The sequence below is a fragment of the Echinops telfairi genome, unplaced genomic scaffold (assembly GCF_000313985.2).
Source record: "Echinops telfairi isolate 266 unplaced genomic scaffold, ASM31398v2 ScPeMD7_3;HRSCAF=10, whole genome shotgun sequence".
NCBI lineage: Eukaryota > Metazoa > Chordata > Mammalia > Afrosoricida > Tenrecidae > Echinops > Echinops telfairi.
In genome coordinates this window covers 4,750,392-4,774,541 of record NW_022103899.1, presented here as the reverse complement: position 1 = coordinate 4,774,541, position 24,150 = coordinate 4,750,392, and the positions used below count along the sequence as shown (strand labels likewise).

General features: G+C 40.7%; 1 protein-coding gene across 6 annotated transcripts in view; it reads left to right on the top strand.

Moving 5' to 3' along the window:
• CCDC141 (coiled-coil domain containing 141) overlaps window positions 1-24,150 on the top strand; it is a 252,786-nt gene that overhangs the window by 146,905 nt on the left and 81,731 nt on the right. For 5 of the 6 annotated variants that reach the window (XM_045295113.1, XM_045295114.1, XM_045295112.1 and 2 more), the window contains exon 7: window positions 6,869-7,063. The exons of the other annotated variant lie outside the window; for it this stretch is intronic. In XM_045295113.1, coding sequence (XP_045151048.1) covers window positions 6,869-7,063 — 195 coding nt within the window. The remainder of the gene's footprint in view (window positions 1-6,868; window positions 7,064-24,150) is intronic. 6 annotated transcript variants of the gene reach the window in all.

The window sequence follows — 24,150 nt, the reverse complement described above, 5'->3', positions numbered from 1 at the left end:
TCACTCCTCTTCCCCCACTTAAGAATTGCATTTTGAAGTCAAGTTTATAATGAAAATAATTTACCACATGGTGTTGAGCCATTAAACGCCCCTCATCTGCAGAGAATTTTTTATGTGAATTAAAGCTTACAGAACATACAATGATAATTCGTTTTTCTTTTCCATTGGAGTAGCTAATATTTTTTACTTTTTGAAAATACTTGCTGGATAATTTTTATGGCAGTCCATAGCTTCATTTGAAGCGCTAACCTACGATTAAAAAAAGAAAACATTTTTGCCTGCATGTCTGTCAGCTCTATTCCTCTTAAAAGTCCCCTTTCAGTCAGGTCTCCAAGAGAAGCGCCATTTCCCCGGCAAATGGAATCGGGAAGGTGGGGTTTAAAAGGCTGACTGCTGTGAGGGGAAACTGAAAATAATGGAGTGACCTGTGGAGAAAACCCAGCCCAGGAACACACAGTACCACCCATCTTTGCTGGGTCAGAGAGATGAATGGATCTCTGTCAAATTGAAAAGCCACGGAAATGGCAGGCTTTGCATTTCTGCTGGTGGGGACAAGGACGGGAAGTATTTTATTGGAAAGTGATTGAAACCACCTTAGAAGTTGAACACCTAGCCAGGCAGCAATGGCTGAGAGAAAATCGACCACGATTTTCCCCATTGGGTTCCTCTAGCCTGACAACAGTGACACACACACACACACACACACACACACACACACACACGAGGGGGTACCCCCCAAAGGAATTTTTTCCCAAAGCTATATATTTAATTTTTTTTTAACAAAACAACCTTATCATCTGCAAAAAAGTACTCTCCATTACACTTAATACATTTGTCAAATCTGCGATTCCATTCTTGAAAACAGTTTTCAAACTCATCTTTTTGGATGGCTGACAATACCATCCTCATTTTTTTTTTTCTTCACCTCTTCTATGTCATCAAATAGCTGCCCTTTCAACTCCCTCTTCATTCGTGGATACAAAAAGAAGTCACACAGAGCCAGGTCAGGTGAGTCAGGTGCCTGGGGTAAGAGAGGCATGCTTTTTGCCCAAAGCTGGCACACTGAGATGGCTGCATGAGCAGGTGCCTTGTCATGGTGCACACAGAACCCCGTCTGCCACAAACCAGGCCTTTTCTGTCACACGCTGTTACTCTTCCTTTTCAGAACCTCGAAACAGAAAGCTTGATGAACAGTCTGACCTGATGGAGCACACTCCAATGCACTAGTAGTCGACATTTTCATCTGTTTAGGAAGTTGATGGATGTCCAGAATGAAGTTTGTCATCAGTCGACCTTTCACCTTTTTTGAAAATAGAAAACCACTCTTACACTTGAGTTTTTCCCTTGGCGTTGTCCTTGTAAGCTGTGCTCAACATCACGGCAGTTTCTGCAGCATTTTTCCTGAGCAGGAAACAGAATTTCACAGCCACATGCTGTTCTCCTAAATTGGCCTTCACAAAACATGAGGATTGAGGGGAACTGCTTTTATGAAGAAATTCACTGTGACCAGAGAGGACCTTCCCAGGCAACGCCACTAGATGCACTAACTCAGAGCGAGTTGCTCTATGCTTGCCTAATGGGAAAAATGAGTACCACAAAAGCTCCACTCTGACCACTGTAATTCCATTTTGGGGGGTACCCTCTCATACACATATACATGTGTATAGACATATGTTTATGTATATGTATATCTGTGTGTACCATGAAATACATATGTAGTTTGAGTATATAAGATATACAGGTACCACGTACTACATATTTATACATAGTCCACAGTATGCATTTATATGTATATGTGGGGATATGTAGTACACATATATGTAATATGTATTACATACATATATGTATATATGTAGTATGTTTACATATATATTTAGTAGTATACACATACATGTATTTGAGGGGGTATGTAGTTGTATATGTCATATGTAGTACATATATAGGTGTGTATACATACATATATATTTCATAGTATACATATATTTGTATATAAGGGGGTACCCCCAAAAATGGAATTGTGCTGGGCGGAGCGGGGCTTTTGTGGTACGCAGGGCAACTCGCTGAGTTAGTGCACCCAGTGGCTTCACCTGAGGAGGCCCTCTCTGGTCACAGTGAATTTCTTCATAAAAGCAGTTCCCCTCAATCCTCGTGTTTTGTGATGGCCAATTTAAGAAAACAGCGTGTGGCTGTGAAATTTTGTTTCCTGCTCAGGAAAAATGCTGCAGAAACGGTCGTGATGTTGAACACAGCTTACTAGGGCAACACCAAGGGGAAAACTCAAGTGTATGAGTGGTTTTCTAGTTTTAAAAGGTGAAATGTCAATTGATGATAAACTTCGTCCTGGATGTCCATCAACTTCCTAAACAGATGAAAATGTCGACTGTTAGTGCATTTGGAGTGTGTTCCATCAGGTCAGACTGTTAATCAAGCTTTCTATTTAGAGGTTCCGAAAAGATGAAGTAGCAGTGTGTGACAGAAAAGGCCTGATTTGTGGCAGACGGGGCTGCTTTTGCCACCACAACAGTGCACCTGCTCATGCATCCATCTCAGTGTTCCAGTTTTGGGCAAAAAGCAGCATGCCTCTCTTACCCCAGGTACCCAGCTCACCTGACCTGGCTCTGTGTAACTTCTTTTTGTATCCACGAATGAAGAGGGAGTTGAAAGGACAGCGATTTGATGCTTAGGAGAGGTGCATAAAAAATACGAGGGAGGTGCTGTCAGCCATCCAAACAAATGAGTTTGAAAACTGTTTTCAAGAATGGAATCACAGATTTGACAAATGTATTAAGTGTAATGGAGAGTACTTTGAAGTTGAGAAGATTGTTTTGTAAAGAAATTTAAATACATAGCTTTGAAAAAAATTCCATTTTGGTAGGGTGGAGGTACCCCCGTGTGTGTGTGTGTGTGTGTGTGTGTGTGTGTGTGTGTGTGTGTGTGTGTGATGGATTCGGTTGACTCTGGAAAAAGTTTGATCTGAAACATAAAATTGTGAACACATCCCCTAAGAAAAATAGCTGTGGAAACACATCATCAGAATGATATAGAAATGCATCAGAAACTGCCTATAGATTGCCCAGAGAAAACAGAATCAATTTTCTGAGGAGACTGAATAGAAATATTGAATAGACCCACCTTCATTTAATGCCCACAGAGTTCATGTGCCAATGTAATTAAGAAGACAGGGGATGGAGAATAAAAAAGGTAAGAAGCAAAAAGTGGGCCTTTACAGTCTCATTGGAAGGCCACAGCCCACTTTTTATAGCATGATGAGAAGCACAAGGTTAAAGAAGGTTTTTCAAGGCTTGGCTGTACTCCAAAAATCTCTCTTTAATGTTGTTTGCAAAATTTATACTAAAGGCAGATTTATGAGCATGGTTAGAGAACACAGGTATTTCTCTTCTTCCTAGAGAAGTGTTGTTATTTTGGTTTAGTAGATAAGCAATCTTAAGCTTAAATTTGGCTATACATTTTAAATATATTTATAACAGCATTGTGTTTATTTTGAAACAGCGAGGCGTCTGCTTTTAGATCAGATAGTTTCAGGGTCATAGGAGACTTATTATCATCTCCAAGGTTTTATCCTGGCTCGGTAGAAATTTCACCTAAGCAACGCAACACTTGCGATTGTAACCCTGGAGTCCCTGGGTGGTACAGATGGTTAAGTGCTTGACTACTTGCTGAAAGGTTGGCAGTTCAAACTAACCCAAAGGCACTTAAGAAAAGCCTGACAATCCACTTCTAAAAGGTCTCCCTCAAAAGCCCCGTGACTCTGCAAACATGAGATCTTCATGAGTCAGGACCAACGCGGCTACAACTGACCACAGCAGCGACAGGTGCCGCGAGGGTCACAGTACAGTACGCGCATCCCTTCCTGAAGAGCTGGGGCCTGAGAGCAGGTTCTCAGGTCAAATTACCTGTGTGCCACTTCTGGCTTTCATGCTTATGAGAGTTGAGACCTTGGGCAAATTCTTAATATCTCTGCATTCTGGGCTCCCTCTACCCCATTTGTAAGATGAGGATATTAATAACCTTACCTCATTGGGGCATGGTAAGAACTAAATGTGATAATACAGGTAAAGCAGTTAACAGAGTGGTAGCTTGTATGTGAAACAAATAAAAATCCTTTGTGTCTTGTAAGAACTGACTTCTGATGGCACAGGCCACAGGTTCCTAGGCCTTCCCAGGGCCTCCATGTTCACCGCCATCCCCCAACGAGCACAGGGCTGCTGATCAATGCTGTTGCTTGTTTCTTTGGAAAGGAGTGCTCTTTTGAATTCTGTATCCTCACTCATTAATCATCTTTTCCTCTGAGTTAATTGAAGACTAATGTGCCCATGGGAAAAAGAGCCCGAAAGAGAAGGGAGACCTAGGACCTGGAAGGCAGGGAGAGAAAAGCAAATTAGAATAAAAGCAGAGAGATTGGTGCAAGCAGGTAGCCTACTAGATAATCCAGCTGATGAGAGCAACAAAGACAGTGTTTCCCACCATAGAGCATGAACCCCCTGCAATGGTTAGCAAACAGATAGCTGCCCGGTGACCAATATTTTCACACCAATGTACCCCCTTGGAGAGCCTCTGGGCACGTTACTATAAAGGAATCAGAGCAAGCCTACAGTTAAGAAACCTGCCTAGACTTTTCTTTCTCATTTTGGGAAAGGCGCCACTATAGCTATTTTAGGGGACAGGAATATCCATGAAGTGTAGAACACATTTTCTCATACCAGCAAGTCTTGGGAAGCACTATTGGGAAGGAACTAGGACCGACACACAGTAGGTGCCTGTCCGTGTGTGCGACATCGCCATTAACTCTGTTAAATATGCTTGCTGACTTCCCAATACCATGAAAGCAATGGGAAGGATATTTGCAGGACATTTTTTCAAAAAGCTTCATGGCAGTTATTAGCTGTCTCTAAATGGGACTCTATCGGTCTTTTAAGAGCATGAAGGACTTTGAGAACTCACATCGTTCCTCTGCGTGCCTGGAAGTATTCCTTCTGTGCCCAACGAGTCTTGTGGAGACACCGGGGACGGTGCTTTCTTACCCTGAAATGCAGCCCAACATCCAGACCTGTGAACCCATTCTGTTTCTGCCACTTCCTACCTCTGCAACTGTGGGCCATGTGCTCTTCTGAGCCAAAGTAAATACCATCACAATAATAGTGGTAGTAATAAATCTTCATCTGAGGGTTACATTTATAAGCAACAAGTTTATAACTCTACTAAAAAAAAAAAGCCAGCCCTTTAATCCCCTTGCCTCTCTCTTTTATCCACTGATTAGAATAGTTGTCTATTGTACCAGTAGTAGAACAGGTTCGAAGGAGAACCGAAAAGATTTTGTCCAATTTTTACTTTCAATGTCCATTGATGGTTACTTAAAAGAGTTCCACAGTATACCCATATCTTTTTATTCATACACCTTTAAGTATATTTACTCATTTACTTGCGTAAGTATATATGAAACTTATGTAAAACAGCAGTTTATGTCTTGTTAGAGGAGAGAAGTACATTTAGTCATTTCCCCAGCATAGTGCCACACCTATAGTTCTGTTTGTCTTGTGAAATGAATGAATAGGCGCGGCAGTGGTACATTGCACTAAGATTATACTTCCGCTAAATAACATAGTTCAACAAATGCAACCTTTAAAGGAGAGTTTGCACTGGGTGATGACCACTCAGGGCCAGCTGCAATTCACTCAGGGATATCATCGGAAACCTGGATCTGGTTTCAGTCCTTTTGCAAGAAATGCTTAGGTTCCTGTTCAGATTGAGTGTTCACATGTTTGGTTTCCTTTAGCGCTTCTCTTTTCTGTAGTTACTGCTTTTATCTCACGCAATGGAAAGTGAAATGTTACTTCTTTTCTTTTTCTTTGAAAATATTTATAACGTGTTCCAGTGACGCTCTGAGGTGAGCTTAGGGTCAGGAGGAGGGAGGCTTGCACCGCAGCAGCTGTTAATTCTGCAGCCTGACAGGTCTCTATTTCACTTTCACGTGGGGCAGACCCGAAAACAACGACGAGGAGAGAGAGTTTTCTTCCTTTCTTGTGCATATTTTCCCACCTTGATGGTGAGACTGAGCTATGGGGAAGACTTCTTCATTTTTCATCCTTAATTAAAACAAAATAAGCAAACAAAAAAACCCAGACAAACAGAAACTGAAAATTGCTGTTTCAGGTACACACCAAACTTTCAGGCAAAGTTAACAGAAATGGAAGTGTCCCGGGTTCTAGGCAGCTGAATGCTTCCTCTTCACTCATCCCACGCCTCCCCACTGATTCCCAATGTCACGGTCACTACGCTTTTCTCCACGTCTCAAATTCTCTTTCTGTTTTCCCTGCATCTTGCTACTCCAACTGAAAAGCCAAACTCTCTGCTATCGAGTCCATTCTGACTCCCAGCAACCCTGTAGGACAGGACAGAACTGTCCCCGTGGGTTTCTAAGACTGTCACTCTTCACGGGAATAGAATGCGCCGTTTCTCCCACAGAGTGGGTGGTGGTTTCAAACGACGGCCCGTGAGGTGAGCAGCCCGACATGTGACCACTGCACCCACTACTTCATGGTTTGAACTATAAAGACTGATTTCCTATAGATTAGTAGGTTGCATGGTGGACTGCTAGCCAAAAGGTAGGCGGTTCGAAACTACCAGCTGCTCAGCAGGGGAAAAGAGGAGCGTTCTACTCCCATAAAGATGTACAATCTCAGAAACCACAGGCGTGGTTCTGCTCTATCCCATAGGGTCACTCCGAGTCAGCATGACTTGAATGCAGTGAGTTTGGTTAGGAAACCTACCTCAATGATTTCCAAAGCCTATTCGATGGTGCTAAGGGTGGGTTGTGTCTGGTAAACTAAAAGAGCACAATCTCTTCTAGGAATGGAATTCTGCTGTTGAGAGGCTGAGGAGGGAAGCCCTTGGGATTCTGCTCTCAAAGGACCATGCGGACAAAGAGCACCTACAGCTTTCTAACCAGAAACTCAGCCGGCTCCAGGAAGAACTTGGTCAGCTTATGGTGGAAAGGGAAAGCTGGTTAAAAAAGGCAAATGATTTCTTCAATAGTGCCAACAAGGTCAGTATGAGGTCAAGTTGATGGCGTTTAAGACAGACCAATGAGAGACCTGTGCCTTCCACAGGTGGAGACTCCACATTGAGTTTCAAATGGATAGCAGCAAAGAAGAGCTTTTAAATGCGTTTGTCACAACCATTATTTGGTTCTCAAAAGGAAGAGACGAGGCTTTGACACTTAACACCTGTGGGGAAATTTCCATCTAGCGATGTCAGTGTTCTGCTTGCGGGCCACCCTGGGGCCCACATTGTAGTGTTTCTAGTGGAAGGAGGGGATAACCATATATTGCATTGAAGATAAAAAAGGTGGGGGGGGGTAAAATAGAAATGGACTTGGAGTCTTTAGTGACAAATAAATTCATCTCAAATAAATAAACAGATAGATATATAATTTAGACTATCGTCATTCCCCCAGATTGCAAACACGTCCCATTCCTAAATCTCTCTTTAAGTCAAATTTGCATGTAAATTGGGACAGTTAAATACAGGTCATATCTACCAATAGTTAATCAGATGTCTCTTTTGGTATAAAGTATATAGAAAAACCTCTCTCCATCTATAAAAATATTAAAATGACACTCTCAGATACCACAAAACATCTTTAAGGTATTAATATAGATAGAAAAAAATCTTTGAAATCATTACGAAAGATCTTTCCTTTGTACTTAACCATCTCCCAATTATCAGGTAGAAAGATGTGAATACAATAAGCCTTCTGCATGTAAACCATAATGCAATGAGCAGGTGCTGCAGCCTGACCACCCTGCCTTGTCTGGACTTTTGAGGTCAGCCAGAGGGAGAGGCTTCTGCAGGCCACCTCCTGGCCTGCAGTGTGAGGACTGTTCTCCTAGTTGATTTAATACTGATTGTAGCAGGTGACTCCTGTTGGAAAAGACGTTATGGTGGAAAATGTTCCCATTATCATATCCCTGTATAAAGCCAAAACCAAACTCACTGCTGTCGTATCAATACTGACTGAGAGCAGCCCCCAAGGACAGGCAGAACATCCTCTGTGAGTTTCTGGGATGGTAACTCTTTACAGGAGTGGAAAGGCCTGTCTTTTCCCCCAAGAGCAGCTGGAGGTTTCAAACTGCTGACCTTGCAGTTAGCAGTCCAACGCATAACCACGATGCCACCAGGGGTCTCAGTACACGAGACTGGTGATGTTATTTGAAGGATTTTTCTGTCTTCAAACAACATTATTAGAACATAAACATATGTTTATGTTCCTTATTAAAATGGACACTGTAAGAGGGAGTGGATCAAGAAATGGAAAGTTAAGTTGCTAACACTGTAAATGTAAAGTCTTGGTATATATTAAAATAAGTTATTAGTTTTGAAATTCTTTACTAATAGGAAGCTTTTTTAGAAGGGCTCATAGTAAAATTTTTAATGAAACTACTCGAATTATAGTGCAAATACATTGAAATGTTTATAGCCAGTTCATTTGTTGTGATTCCTTTGTCTTAAGAGAGGAAATAGCATATAATTGCACGATTTGGGTAAAGTAGATGGCAAATGTTTATTGTTTTTCATTAACAGAACTATCTTTGAATAAGAGACTTTTAAATTCACTGTCATCAACTCAATTCTGACTTATCGAGACCCTACAGGACCCTTAGAACTGCTCCTTTTGGTTCTTAGGCTCTAAATTTTTACAGGAGCAGAAAGCCTCACCTTTCTCTTGAAGAGTGGCTGGTGGGTTTGAACTGCTGACCTTGATGTAGGCAGCCCAACCACATAACCCATTATGCCTCCAGAACTCCTTTAAGGGACCTCTTAACTTGAAATTTATATTGGGCTGGTTTGACTAGAGAAACAAATTCAGTGACAGTCTTATATATGTAAGAGAGAGCTTTATATCAATCAAACATCACAGCCCAGTCCAGATCAAGTCCATAAGTCCAATACTAGTCCATAAGTCTGATACTAGTCCTTAAGTCCCTCTTCACTCATACAGCCACATGCAATGATGCAGAATGCAGGATGATCACAGGCTGGTGGATGCAAAGTTGTGTGGATCCAATGGTGGTGGATGCATCATAGGGCTCACAGCAACCAGGGTCCAGTAGCAGGAAGGTAAAGGTAGAGAGGGGAGGGGAGGGTCCCAGGATCCTCCTTATGAGAAGGCCACACTCACAAGGAGGCATCAGCAGGCTGTGACCTGATTGACAGGCTAGACTCCACCCCTACACTTTTATATATCTTCAAGTCGACATGAAATTATGTAACAACCACAATTAAATCCGGATTCTACAAGACAGTCGGGCCATCTGCCAGTCAAAGAACGTGGCTTCTAAAGTAAACAGTATAGGTTAGGATATGTTGCTACAATAATGTAATGCTTCTAGTACAAACCCCATAGTTTATAGATAGCCTTGCAAACTGTAGTTTTCTCTTTTTCGTACTCATGTCCTCCCTTTCTCTGCTTTCATTACTTGGAACCTTGCCAGAGCCTTGAGGTAGAGAGAGCAGCCTTTCTTACAATGGCAATTTTAAAAATGAAGAACAAGGGGGGTGGGTGTTTTCTCAAACTCAAAGTAATTCTGGGCAGATCCGGGGAAGAGAAACCATGTTACTTAATTCCAAAACCTTCTGATTCCCACATCCTGCGGTGTAATCACTTAAATGTCATGGTATGCTAACCATTCACATTGTAACAAGGTCAGTGAGGCTTTATCCAGACTATAGCATTCTCTATGAGCAGCCAAGTGGTGCTCAGAAAAGTGTAGACTGTTATTCTATCCCTTTCAAAGTCTCAAAGAAATCATTTCTAACTTCAAACCTGAGGATTTAATGTGAAAAGTCGCGGAGAGGTTTACCTTAGCAAAAGCAGATGCTGGAGTTTGAAAAGCAAACAGTTTGAAATGAATTATTTACCATATTATTAAGAAGTAATTAAAGAGGAAATTATGTTGTAACACCTAAACTAAATAAGGAAACTTTTGTCAAAATTTGTTGTAAATCATCGTTTCCTGTTAGTTTTATATTATGGAATCCCTAAATTTTATTTTCATAAATTTTATCATGTTACTCAAATTTTGTTATAATGCCCAGAAATAATCAAAGTTGATTGTAAATGTCTGGATTTTAAAATTCAACTTAAGGAATTTTAAAATTTCAAAATTCCTTGTAATTATTTTTTTTTAGTCTCAGATTTCTGTTTAACCTAGTGAAGGAACATTTTAAATTTATATAGTCAATTATTTACCTCTGAAGCATTGACTCCAATTGAAAATTCACTTTGTTGTACCTTCAGTACTCAGGGTTGCCTAATGGTAAGCATCCCATTTCTGTATGAAGTCATGCTGTTAAGAATTATGTGGCATCTGAGATGTTACCTTATTTGCCAGCTAACAAGTTGACCTGCCACCGTTTGATGGATGCTAACAAAGGTACTTGATCTCTGGGTCAGAGATGAAAGGCCTTTTCAGCACAAGCAGTAACTGGAGCATCAACACATCACATTGGTTGCCTGACCCCTGGATTCCACAGGAATGACACAGCTGGGCCCACGTCGGGCATCTGCATCAGCAGAGCCTGGTGCTCCAGGAGAGAAATCCTAGGCTTGGGGAACCCACTGTTTTATAGCAAGTTTTAAGCAAGCCAGAGAGAGATGACCTCAAATCAAAAGTTCTAATTATAAACACAACACTGAGAAATGGCCCGATGGAAAGAGGGCAGAGCTGTGCATTCTTGAGAAAATCTTTCTCTAACTCAGTGGTTCTCAACTTTCCTCATGCGAGACCCTTTCATACAGTTCATGTGGTGGTGACCCCCTAACCTTACAATTATTTTCATTGCTACTTCATAACTGTCATTTTGCTACTGTTATGAATCGGGCGACCCCTGTGAAAGGGTTGTTCAATGCCCAAAGGGGTCATGGCCCACAGGTTGAGAGCCACTGTGCTAGGGGTCCTCTGTGGCTCCCAATGTGTCTCATCCAGAGGGCATGTCTGTAGCCTCTGGCGTGAGCACCGGGCGGCATTGTTAGGACTCAGGACCTTAGAAGGATGGCTACTTAAGTTTTCCTACATTAGCCACCTGAATTCAAGTAAGACTGCCACATTCAGCTATCTCAGAACCTGCAACCCTCTCTTCTCTTTGTAGACAAACTACTTGGGCAACTTTTTAGGGAACTCCTTAGAGAAACTTTGGACAAACCCAGGTTACTGTGTTTAGTCCTTCTATTTAGTAAATCCCTTAAGCAACCAGTACAAGCAGGGGCTCAAGAATAATTCTCTGAAATGCCCAGTGTTGCTAAGGATTATGAGAACATAGCATGAAATAGAGACATAATCCCATTGTACGAACTCACTTTCATTCCTCTCATGTGCATTCTTCATGCGTATAGATGATCGTATTTATTATATTTCTAGCATGTTCCTGGGAAGAAAGGAAGCTCTGGTTAATTTTTGTTGATTGCTTAAAATATATTTCTCATTTTGTTTAGGAGAGGTGGTTTGAGCAAACCATAAATAAATCCGTATTTCAAGAACAGAGCAGTGTATGATTGTATTTACAAAGCAGTCATGAGTGAACCTAAAGGTCAAGTAAAACTTCACCAAATTTCAAATCCATGCTTTCTGTTTGAAATCATGTGCTTTCACTGGAGAACACGAGTAGAGCAAACTGAGGCCAAACCTATATTTTCAGCATGGCCTTGTTTCTGGGGTAGTCAGCTTTAAAAGCAAGGGTGAAGCAACATCTGAGGTCACCAGAAAAATACAGTGAAAACAATTTGACATAGAAAGACTATCACGGCTTCCACTGCTTCTACCAATACAGCTGAGAATTTACTCAGCGCCATCGAGTCAATTCTGACTCATCGCGACCCTGTAGGACAGGGTAGAAACACCCTGTGCGTTTCTGAGACGGTAAATCTTAACAATAGAAAGCACCGTCTTTCTCCCGAGGAGTGGCTGGTGACTTCAAACTGCTGACCTTGCAGTTGTTAGTAGCTGAATGAGTTAGTAAACGCTCTGCCACCAGAGCGCCCTGCTAAGGATTTAAGTCTTTTACAAAGGTGATGCTACCGTCGCAAGCTATTTACACGGGTGCAAAACAGCAATGTCTATAGCAACATCACTGTCAGATGAAAGCAACCAGGCAGAGAATTTGATCCATTTTTTAAATGTACATGAGGGGCCTTCAAAAAGTTCATAGAAAAACGGAATTTACAATAATAGCAAATATTATTGAAACCACTGCGTATAATCCACTCCACCATTTTCAAAATAGGTACATTTTAGGTGCAGATGTGGGAAGCAATGAACACGGTTCAGGTGTCGTGAGGATGGATTGACGGAATATACCCAAGTAGTGTACAAAGCTTAATTTTAGGCCTTACCAATATTATCCAGAAGAAATGTATTGAACTGATCAAATGAATTTGAGAAAATGCATTATCATTAGCATCAACGAAACTGTGATTATCTTTAGTTCCATCATTCTTAAGCAGCGTGTCTTTGTTGTTCTTAGAGAAACTTCCATTTCTCCTAGAAACAACTAAAGCATTGCTTCATTCCTTCCTGTCAGAGAATCAGCAAGTATCTTGTATGCCCACTGCCGCCAGGCATCTGGTAGGCCTTTGAGCTGGAGCGATGATAGCTACAGGCCCTGCTTCAGTACTTTCACACTCTAGGGAAGCTCAGCGCTTCAAGGAGCAGAGTAGAGCTCTCTAACCCCGAATGAGGGGAAGGCTCCTTGAGGAAGTGGCTGCTGAACTACATTTAGAAAGAAGATCAAAGGGTTAGAGAAACGTGGAGGGTTCGAAATTGTTCCATATTTGGGGAGTCTCAGAATCCATTTGCTGGGATTTTAGTGTGTAATCCAAGGATGATGAGAGAAAAGGTTGTGTAGAAGCAGGGGGTGGGGGTCGAGGAAGTCTTGAATAGCATGTGAAGGTGTTTCTATTTAATGTTGATCACGTGCAGCTAGTTGAAGAATTTAATCAGGAAAAACTCACGATTGGCCAAACCTCCTCAGTTGATCTGCTCCTGTGTTCCCTCTCTCTCTGGGGGAATAATAACTCTACAGGGCTTCGAAACCTTTCTTTATAGAGTTCAGGGCTCAGGCTGTTTAAACTCTGCATTTGAGATCATTCTGACTCCTAACAACCCTACAGGACAGAATAGAACTGACCCTCTGGATTTCCAAGGCTAACTTTCTAAATCTAGTGGGACAGAAAGCCTCATCTTTGTCCCACAAAGCGATTGGCGGTTTTTGAACTGCTGGCCTTGTGGTTAGCAGCCCCAAACATAGTCTCATATATGACCAGGGCTCCTTCATTTCAATCTGTTGTAAACATAGCAAAGATTTGGTAAATGTTGGTGAATAATTTTAAATATTATTACAGAAAAAACAATATCTTTAACGTGACATACCCATCTTATTGTATTTTCTGTGTTAAAACTATAGAGAGAGAGAGAGATAGGGAAGAGACAGAGTGTGAGTGAGTGCCCTAGCGGTGTTGTGGGTTAAGCTAAATGTAAACTTGGTGGTTCAATCCCACAACCTACATGGAAAAAAGATGAGGTTGTCTGCTCCGGCAAAGACATACAGTCTTAGAAACTCTATATGAATTGCTATGAGTCAAAATTGAGTTTGGTTTAAATTATAATAATTACATATATATATATATATATATATATTTGGTTTAAAACATACATACATACATACATATATATATGCTGGACTAATTTCCTTCATGGTAAGAGACAAGAAGCTCAGTTATTTTGTGTTCTGCATACTTTATAATATAAAATATAAAAATATACTTGGAAGAGTGCCTTCCTTGTATAGATGCTCAATGATTATTTGAAACAGTAAGAGTGGTGAAATATTACAAACCACCAAGTTTAAAACAGGCTACACTACATGTATATAAAGGATACTATTATAAGAAAACAAACAATCCACCACCATCTTGTCAATTCCAACTCAAAGTGACCCTAAGTAGTTTGCAAGACTATAAACTTTTACCTGAGCAATCTGCCTCAGCTTTCTCCCTCAGAATGGCTGGTTGGTTTGAACCACTGACCTTGAGGATTGTAGTCCAGTACCTAAGCTACACTCCTAGATATGTCTGTCATCTCAAGTCTCCAGGTGGAATCAATTGCTTATTCCTTATCTTAGTCATTTTTATAATGCAACCCAGTGTGTTCAAAGAATTTTGTTTCACTAAGGAATAAATATGTGAAAAATCAATTTATGTTTTTGAATTTGAATTTCCCTTTTTCTAAAATATAACTAATAACCTCTACCTATCTCTAGAGTATCTTATTATTTGTGATAAATTGTACAAAATCTTTAGAGTTGGAGTGTAAATAAATAAATGAAATTGTTAGATATTAAATTTAAGAAAAGAATTAGTAATTTGATACTTTGGTAAAATAACAATGAGTAAGTGGATGGATTTTGGAGGTAACCCCCTTGAGCATGGCTCTGGAATCAGCTATGTACGAGCTCTATGACCTTGAGCAATAATTTAACTTACCTGTGCATCTAGCTTTTTATATGTAACATAGGAACACTACTTATTCTTACTTCTAAGAGTCATTGTGCTGTCAAAAAAGAGCGAATACTTGGCTATTACATAGATCAGCTAAACATTCATGGACTACTAGCCGTTGTTTTGTCATTATATATTCATTTAATACTGCTAATCTGGTGGCCTAGTGGGTTTCCATTGGCCTGCTAACTGTAAGGCCAGCAGATGCAACCCAGCAGCCATTCTATAGAAGAAATATGAGACTTCCTGCTTCTGGAAAGATTTACAGCCCCAGAAACTATATATACAGGCACTATGAAATCTACATGATAACAGTGAGTTTGTTTCTTTCATTGTTTTTGGAGCTACTCTAATGCCTTTAATTTTTGGTTCATTTTCACACCCCCAGATCTAAGAAGTACATAATTCATCCATTTTTGTTGAGTATATGAAACAGTTAATGCTTTGCCCATTGGAAACAGATATTTATTATCCTAAAATAATTTTGATCAACCTCTAAAGTGTAGAGGAGCACGGATGTCACTTTGAGGACTAAGGTGCACCTGACACAACTCACGGTATTTTCAATTGCCTCATATAAGTATGGACGTTGCATATTGAATAAAAACGACCACAGAATAATTGCTGTATTTGATTTATGGTGTTGGTAAAAAAAATTGAAAGTACCATGTAGTGCCAGAAAAATTTATCTGTCCTAAAAGGGTTACAGTCAGAATGAATGCGCATTGGAAGAGAGGATGGTAAGACTTTGCCTCACATACTTTGGCCATGTATGCAGAAAAGAGCAGTCCTTGGAAAATGACACCGTGCTTGGTAAAAGAAGGCCTTCACCACGGGGGACTGGCCCCATGGCTGCATCAATGGGCTGAAAAATAACAATTGTGACACCAGTGCAGGACAAGGCATTTTTTCATTCTATGGTTCATAGGTCAATACGAATTGGAAATGACTCAAGGGGACCTCACAGCAACAACACAACTAATATATAAAAGAAACCAGAAATTATAAGCCCAGTGGCCTGTTGCCTAAAGGCCTATATGATGGGTCTAATTTATTCACTTCTAAGATGGACTCCACCATTCTACTGTCAGCGTGTTGCACTGTGGTGGCTTGTACGTTGTTGTGATGATGGAAGCAATGCCACTGCTATTTCAAATACCCACAGGGTCATCCATGGGGGACAGCTTTCATTAGACTTTCCAGAGTGAGACAGAATAGGAAGAAAGACCAAATGGAGCACTTCTAAAAAGTAAGCCACTGAAAACCTTATGACCCGCCCAGGGACATTAACTAAGGCTCTACATATTGACAGAAAGCCAATACCAAATGGAATACATTCACTTCTCTGTGCCAAGAAACTGAGACAGCCAACTTGGCCAACTGACTGGAAACATATGTATGTGTGCCCTTCCTAAAGAAAAGCGATCCAGAAGAATGAGGAAATTATTGAACAGTATAACACTCAAGAGCATTGCCATTAATACAACAAGTAAAATTGGACTAAAGAGAATTAAGAATTGGTTGGAGCAGTATGTCAACAAGGAACTTCCAGAAAATCAAGGCAGATTCAGAAGAGAGCACGGAAGGAAGGATATCAGTGTTGATGTCAAAGGATTTTGGCTGACTAGACATCCACTTACAGAAGGGTCTCAGGGAGGAGACGAGCCAGTCAGGGTGCGATGTATCAATGATGAAACATACAACTTTCCTCTAGTTCCTAAATGCTCCCCCCCCCCCCCCGCCACTCTCATGATCCCAATTTTTACCTTGCAAGTCTGGCTAGACCAAAGAATGTACACTGGTACAGATAGGAACCGGAAACACAGGGAATCCAGGGTGGATGAACCCTTCAGGACCAGTGGTGTGAGTGGCGATACTTGTAGGGTAGAGGGAGGGTGGGTTGGAAAGGGGGAACCGATTACAAGGATCTACATATGACCTCCTCCCTGGGGGACGGACAACAAACAAGTGAAAGACATCAGACAGGGCAAGATATGACAAAATAATTTATAAATTATCAAGGGTTCATGAGGGAAGGGGGAGCGGGAAGGGAGGGAGAAAATGAGCTGATGCCAGGGGCTTAAGTGGAAAGAAAATATTTTGAGAATGATGGGGGCAATGAATGTACAAATGTGCTTTACACAATTGATGTATGTATGGATTGTGATAAGAGTTGTGTGAGGCCCTAATAAAATGATTTTAAAAAGAAAAGAAAAGCCATCTGTGACAAAATAATAATTTATAAATTATCAAGGGCTCATGAGGGAGAGGAGGCGGGGAAGGAGAGGGAAAAATGAGGAGCTGATGCCAGGGGCTTAATAAGTGGAGAGCAAATGCTTTGAGAATGATGAGGGCAATGAATGTACAAATGTGCTTTACACAATTGATGTATGTATGCATTGTGATAAGAGTTGTATGAGCCCCTAATAAAATGATTTAAAAAGTTTTTTAAAAAAAAGAATTTTGGCTGTAAGCAGAGAATACAAGAAAGATGTTCATTTGTTTTTATTGGTTATGCAAATGCATTGTATTGTGCAGATCATAATAAACTATGGATAAGATAGTAAAGAAGGTGAATTTCACGATACTTAATTGTATTCCTGTGGCACCTGTACATGGATTAAGAAGCAGTCATTCGAAGAGAACAATGGCAGGCTGATGGTTTGAAATCCAGAAAGGTGTGCATTGGAGTTGTATCCCTTCGCTGTACTTATTCAACCTATGCGCTGAGCAAATGACCTGAGAGGCTGGATTCTATGAAGAAGAACATGGCATGGGACTGGAAGAAGGCTGACTACAACTTTTGATCTGCAGACAACCCACCCTTGCTTGCAGGAAGAAAGGGGACTTGAGGCACTTGCTGATGAAGATCAAAGGTAAAGCCCTCAAACTGGATGGCATCTCAATTTAAAATAATCCTCACAACTTGACCAATAGACAACATCATGGTAAATGGAGAGGAGATGGAAGTTGTCACGGATTTCATTTTACTTGGACCCACAATCAACGCTCATGGAAACAGTAGTCAGGAAAACAATGTACTGAACTGGGAAAATCTGTTGCATAAAACCTCTCCTAAGTGTTAATGAGCAAAGATGTAATTTTGAAGAGTAAAGCCCGACTCAAGCCATTGTATTTCAATCACCTAATACGCGTATGAAGGATGAACAATAATTAAGGAAGAGCACAGAAGAATGTATGCATTTGAATTATGATGTTGGTGAAGAATACTGACTATACCACGCAGTACCAGAATAAACAAATCTACCTCAGAATAAGTACATCCAGGACACTTCCTAGACTCCAGGATGGTGAGTTTGCATCTCATGGACCTTGGGCATGTTCTCAGGAAGGATCATTTCCCGAAGAAGGACATCATGCTTAGGAGAAAACCATCCCAACTTGCTGCCAGTGAGTGGGATCCAACACAGTGACCCTTTGGGAGCAGGTTGGCACAAGGGAGGGAGATCTTCAATGAGAAGAATGAACAATAGTGGCTGCAAGAATGGGCTCAAATATGATAACAATACTGAGACTGGCACCGGAGCAGACAGTGTCTCTGTCTGTTGTACACGGGCTCGCTATGAATCGAAGGGGCTCAATGGTATCTAATCCCCCAAAGCAAACTCACGGCCATCAGGTCACTTGTGGCTCGTGGTGACCCTTAGGACAGAGTAGAACTGCCCTTGTGGGCTTCCGAGACTGTACTCTTAACGGGTGTGGAAGGCACCATCCCATGCCTCCCCACCACCCCCCCCCTAACTGGTGTTTCAAACGCCTAACTTCCCAGTTAGTATAGAAGCTAAACCCAGAACCGTTACACATCATTTAAGATCAACAGCAAGAAGGTGGACTCATCTCTGAGGAAGTAGGAGACGAACAATCTAAATTTCCTTTGTTTCTAGCTGATAAAATGCGTCAGCTGCATGGTGCTTTCCATTCTAACCTTCATCCTTTCCATCGTTTTTCTTCCAGCTTTCTGTACCGAGAGGAAAACCAACAGCAAGGAAACCTGTCTTAAAAGCTGAGGGTTTTAAACACCTCTCACTAACCAGCCTAACTCTTCTAAGATGTAAGAGGAAGGGCATCCTGTGGTGTAGGCACAGCTGAGAGGCCAGGAATCGGGAGAACAACAATAAAAACCAGTTGCCCTCGCGTTTACACCACCCAGGGGACCAGGCGCATCAGCCATAGGACCAACAAAAATGTATGCCCGCCACCTTCCTAGGACTGGAAAGATCTAGCAGATTTGGGCAGGACTTGAATGAGGATTCAGTCTGCCAGGCTGAAAGCTACCAGAAATGATCTCCAGTGGTATTGGGACAAAGAAACCGAAGCTCCCCTTCTTTATAAAAACTGAATTTAGGAGAAAGCTGAATCTCCTCAGGCGGTGGGATCCAGTGCTCTAAGGAGAAGCTGAGTTTGATTTTGAGCCCATCCTTTGTAGTTTTACAGGTGGCCTCCAGCCAAAGGAATCTTCTGGATGCACTCACGAGAGGACGTTTTTCAAAGTTCTGCCATTTTGTTCTGTTTTGTTCTTTAAAATGTTGATTCTCTTCACATTAGCCAAGACACTAACACAATAATCCTTAACTAGACATCTTTGTCAAAAGCAGCAGGATAAAAGAACTTGGCTGCCTGGGTTATGTTTCCTGCTTAAATTAATAGTCCCTTAGATAATTTTAAAAGAATAAGATGTACCATGGGCTGATACCATCTCTATCTGATTTGATGCAGACTACCTCAGATCCTGTACTTAATAAGGGGAAAAGCAAAAAAAAATTTATTAGGTTCATAAAGAACAAAAACCAAGTAACTCCTTTGTTTTTTCCAAAGCCGTTTCTAAAACAACACAGTTGCCTTCTCCTTTTCCACCTAAGAACTCAGGGGTGCTGTGGAACATGGTGAAGGATTTCCAGGATCCAGGAGGCAAACTGTTCATTCCTTGGCTGTCTCCTTGCTCTCTCCAGTGCCACCAGAAAAGCTCTATTGGAGCCTCTGGGTAGCTTTAAAGTAAGAGGCCATGACGAGGAAAACTGAAGAGGAATCATTCATTCCAAAGGAGTCCGGCGGTCTTATTGCCAGGAATAACCTGCTCCAACATCATGTGTAGAACAGAGAGAGCCTTTCCTGGCTGAGCCCAATATATCTGGTTCCTCAAGGATCGGGGTCTTGGAGGTGCTATTTTGAGAGTAGATTTAAGTGGGAGCAATGGCACTTAGATTATTTCTGGAATTGGTCCATGAATTCTCCAACAAAGTCTAGCTTGGATAACCTAATTGGATAGAATAAGAGTAATTAATGTTAAAAGGGCGATATACATAAAGGGTCAAACTATAACCATGAGGGACAAGTAGACATGGCTAACCCCTGAGAAATTGTTAAGGACATAGAATACGAGACAGAAACAGGCAGAGAAAGGGGGAGAGAGATTGATTGATTGATTTAAATTTGTGTCCAAAGTAAAAGTGATTCCAATAAAAGTCTCAAAAAATAGAAGCAATGTAGTTGCTAACTTTTTTTCTGGCCCAAAGCCGGGGATCATAAAACGAAACCTGGAGAGAGAGAGGGCGAAACCTCGTTTTGTGTGGATACTAATTTTACTGATGCTCATAATCCAGACAAATACAGGATAATCTCCTTGAAAAACATCTGTGCCTGTAGATTGTTACTCTTAGAGTCAGGCTATGTGCGTGGTTAAGGAATAAGCTCTCCTGCAACACCTAGCTCACCTTACATGTAGCAAATAATCGGCAAATGTACTTGAATCATGAAGGAATAAAGCAGCCCACCTCTGTTATATGGCCATGCCTCTATTAAATGGGGTAAATAGAACATATAGTTAGTAAATGCCTTCAAAACACTTTAATCTTTTATGCAAAAAAGCTCTGGAGCAGTGATTCTCAACCTTCCTAACGCCGCGGCCCTTTCATACTGTTCCTCATGTTGTGATGACCCCAGCCATAAAATTATTTTCGTTGCTACTTCAGAACTCTCATTTTGCTACTGTTTTGAATCGGGCAACCCCTGTCAAAGGGTTGTTCGACCCCCAAAGGGGTTGTGACCCACAGGTTGAGAACCACTGCTCTGGAGGAAATTTTGACTATTTCAATCCTAAACTTTAGATGATCTTGGTCTTTGATATAGCTAGTTGCTTCTAGTGAACTTTGGCCCTTCAATTTAATTCCATGCTATTAAAACATAATATTTTAGTGATAATATTCAAAAATAGTTAAAAAAAATTTCAAGAATAGTGTGGCGTCACATCACACATGCACTGAATGTGTGTGTGGCATTAGAATCTTCCTATAAAGATGACATCACATTTATGAGAGATGAAGTTATTAGAGTGACCATTGTTCAGACAGGCCACAATGCCCATCTGGGCCGAATGACAGACAGCAGGTGGCTGAGCTCCTATCAGCGGATCTTCAGATATGTGTCCAAATCCATCAGGATTGAGAGTAGCATCCAGCAAATAGTTCCCAAGTCCTTACTCCTTGCCCTCTTCATCATGCCTCAGTTATGTTTATATTTTTGAATTCTCAAAATTATATTTGTTGAATTCTCAAAACAGCAAACATAAAATGTTTAAGACAACGGTGACTTAATATTAATACAGTATGAAATTAAACTTGTAGACAATAAAGAAGTATTTTTGAATTCTCCAATCTTCTTCTATGTAAACTAGATATTTGAGGTTATTTTAAAGCAAGAAAGGTCTAAGTGCCCAACAAAACCAACCCCAAACTCGCTGACTGCCATCTCCCTAGACATCTGCCCTTCACGTCTGCCTTTCGTCCAGCTAAGTGGCTCTCAATCCCACACGCAAGTAGGAACGATTATGAATGGTAAGCCTTATAAGTTAAACTTTTAAAGGTGACTGAAGGGAATTCCAATGCAATTTTTACTCTATCAGATTTTTGCTTTATGTACTGACTTAAAAAAACTAACCCTACATTAAGATGAGAGTTCACTGCTTATTCAAAATAAGCAGTAAAACACTAAACTGTAAAGCAAAATTCTAGGAACAGGAGAGACTGCCAAGTGGTGTTTCAGTGAGTTATGGAAAGATTGAGGGAATAATTCAAACAATGTATGATTGAAACATCAGCATCTTGTCCCATTTGATTTGGTTGCCAGCCTCGGGAAAGAGGAGGACTCAGATAAGAAAGAGTTCTTCAGGTTCAAAGTTTCTTCAGTAATATATTGTCGTTTTCGTAGTCTTGCATAAGATGAATCTTTCAACTTTATACTGTATCTTTTCTTGTCCATTAAGAAGAAAAAAGAGGCACCTTTTTAACACAAAAATTTGAGTTTGAAAGTACTACCGTTTCTACTCCATAGTTCATATTTAGTTGAAATACTCATTTCTAAAGCTTTCATTGTCATTTTTTTGCCATGTGGCACCATAGTCCAGAGTTAAAGAGTAGAAACCTCAAGGGTAGGTAAATTGGGTACAAATCTAAGCTTGCCCCTCAGTATTAATGCCACTTTGTTCTTCTTACTTAATTTCTTTGGGACTTTGTCTGCCCAGACATGGGATGGATAGTTTCTTGCCCCCCATCAAGGCTGTTAAGGAACACGAGTCTCAATCACCACAAGTATTATATTTTTATATATTTATTGACTGAATAAAAAGTGATTGTGAAGCTCTTATGATGGCCCTTACTTTAGTTATTATTACTTTTTATCCGTTGCTGAGCAAATAGAAATTGTTTTATTTTAAACATTCCAAGTCCATATAGCATACTTGAAACACATGAAGACCTTAGTGGGGGACAGAATACAAACATATAACTAATGCTAGAGTATTTGAGAAATTCCATTTGTAATTCCACATTTGCCCAGTTTCCATCCTGCCCTTAAATCTCACTCTCTAAGATAGTGGTTGGAGTAGAGAAAGAGGTGCTTTTGACATGTCCACAGCAGCTGCCTCTAATGTGGCCTGAGCAGTGTTCCCCCAGTCAGCTCAGCCTGGCTGTCCTGCCCTCTCTTCGCTCTCAGTGATGCACGACTCCTGCAACCCCTGCTCTGGTTTCCCACTGTCTGAGGTCTTCCACCGGCATCTTCTGTTTGCTTCTCCTTGTCTAGCTCACTGGCTCCCAACTCAGCAACCCGGAAAAGTTAGACTGAAAGTTGCCACCCCCCCTCCTTGATGGCACCCTCCAGCTTCAAAGATTGGGGCTGTCCCCAGATTGGCACGGGACATCTTAGAAGGTCGCGTTTTTCAATAGTTCCAAAGGAGAGGGTGGCAAGAGCCCCCGTAATGTTATTGTGTCCAGCTCATGCCCTGCTTTCTGGCCAGAGTTCAAAACTGGAAATATTATGAGATCCCAGAAGACCACTGAAATCTGTACTCTTTTTTACTCAGTGTCCACAGTTCTCTGTCTCTGTATTTCTGTCATGTGCTTCTCCATCTGCATACCAGAAAAACCTTAATGGCCAATGGGATACTTTTATGTGAATTGCATATGCTTAATCTCTACTGCTTGGGTGTTGATCAGCTAAAAAAAGAAGAAAGAAAGAAAAGAATAAAATCTCCTCTCAAAACAGTATCTTGATTTGGGGAACTATAGTTTTCTTCTTTTTTCCCCTGCATAGTCCTGTTTTGCATGTAAAATGTGAAATAGCACCTGGATTTTTTTCTCTCTGCACTGTTCAGAATCAAATTCTAATCCCCTCTGAAGACAGATAGATGCCTTGGATGGAGGAGACCAGCGGTCTTAAACTAAAGGGGAAGGAGAAAAACACATTAGTAATTTTCAAAATAATTCCCCATAGTATTTCAAGATCAAATGACAATTTATTGAGGAATTACCTTTTCTTAAATGAACAAATATTTTGTTATTACATTCTCTTTCATGTATAAGCATGATGGTATCTCCTGTTTATTAGACTTTGGGCAATGGAGTGAACTAAAATCCAAACAGCCTCATTTTGAGCAAGAGATCATGCCAAACAAGAGAATCATCTACGATTTTACTGTAGGATATATAAACATAAGTCTCCCTTTCTTTGACTATCTCAACTTTCAGTTTAGATCATTAAATACAAACATATTTTCAAAATCACATATTCTCCAAATCCTTCAATGCCGTCATCATCTGTCCACCTCTGGCCACTTCTGAATGACATCGATTATATTCTCTGTAAAGTCTTATTGAATGGTGATCTAGCCCTCCTCATTACTGAGGCACCACAGGACATTTTTTTGAGCAAAAAAACCTTCGTGCTTCTTTAAGATCAATTTCAAAAATTTCAAGGCCACATATTCTTTGCCCTGGGAATTTTTGATATCTTCATTGTTTGTGGTGTGGTCATTTTCGTTTGTTTGTTTGTTTGTTTGACTCCTTCCACCTCTCTTTTACTTTTTTTTCTCCTCCTCTTCCCCTGTGATTCTCTGACCCTTGCTAATCCCAGTTTCCGGTTTAGGTGAATTGTCTATGCTAAAATTGGTAAATTCCCTTGGGAAATTGTTCTCCAACTATTGTCTGCACTTAGCAACATCAGGCATATGTTCATGATGCTCTATTGGTAATAAACCGAATCTGTAGTAAAAGACTGTAAGTGAGGAA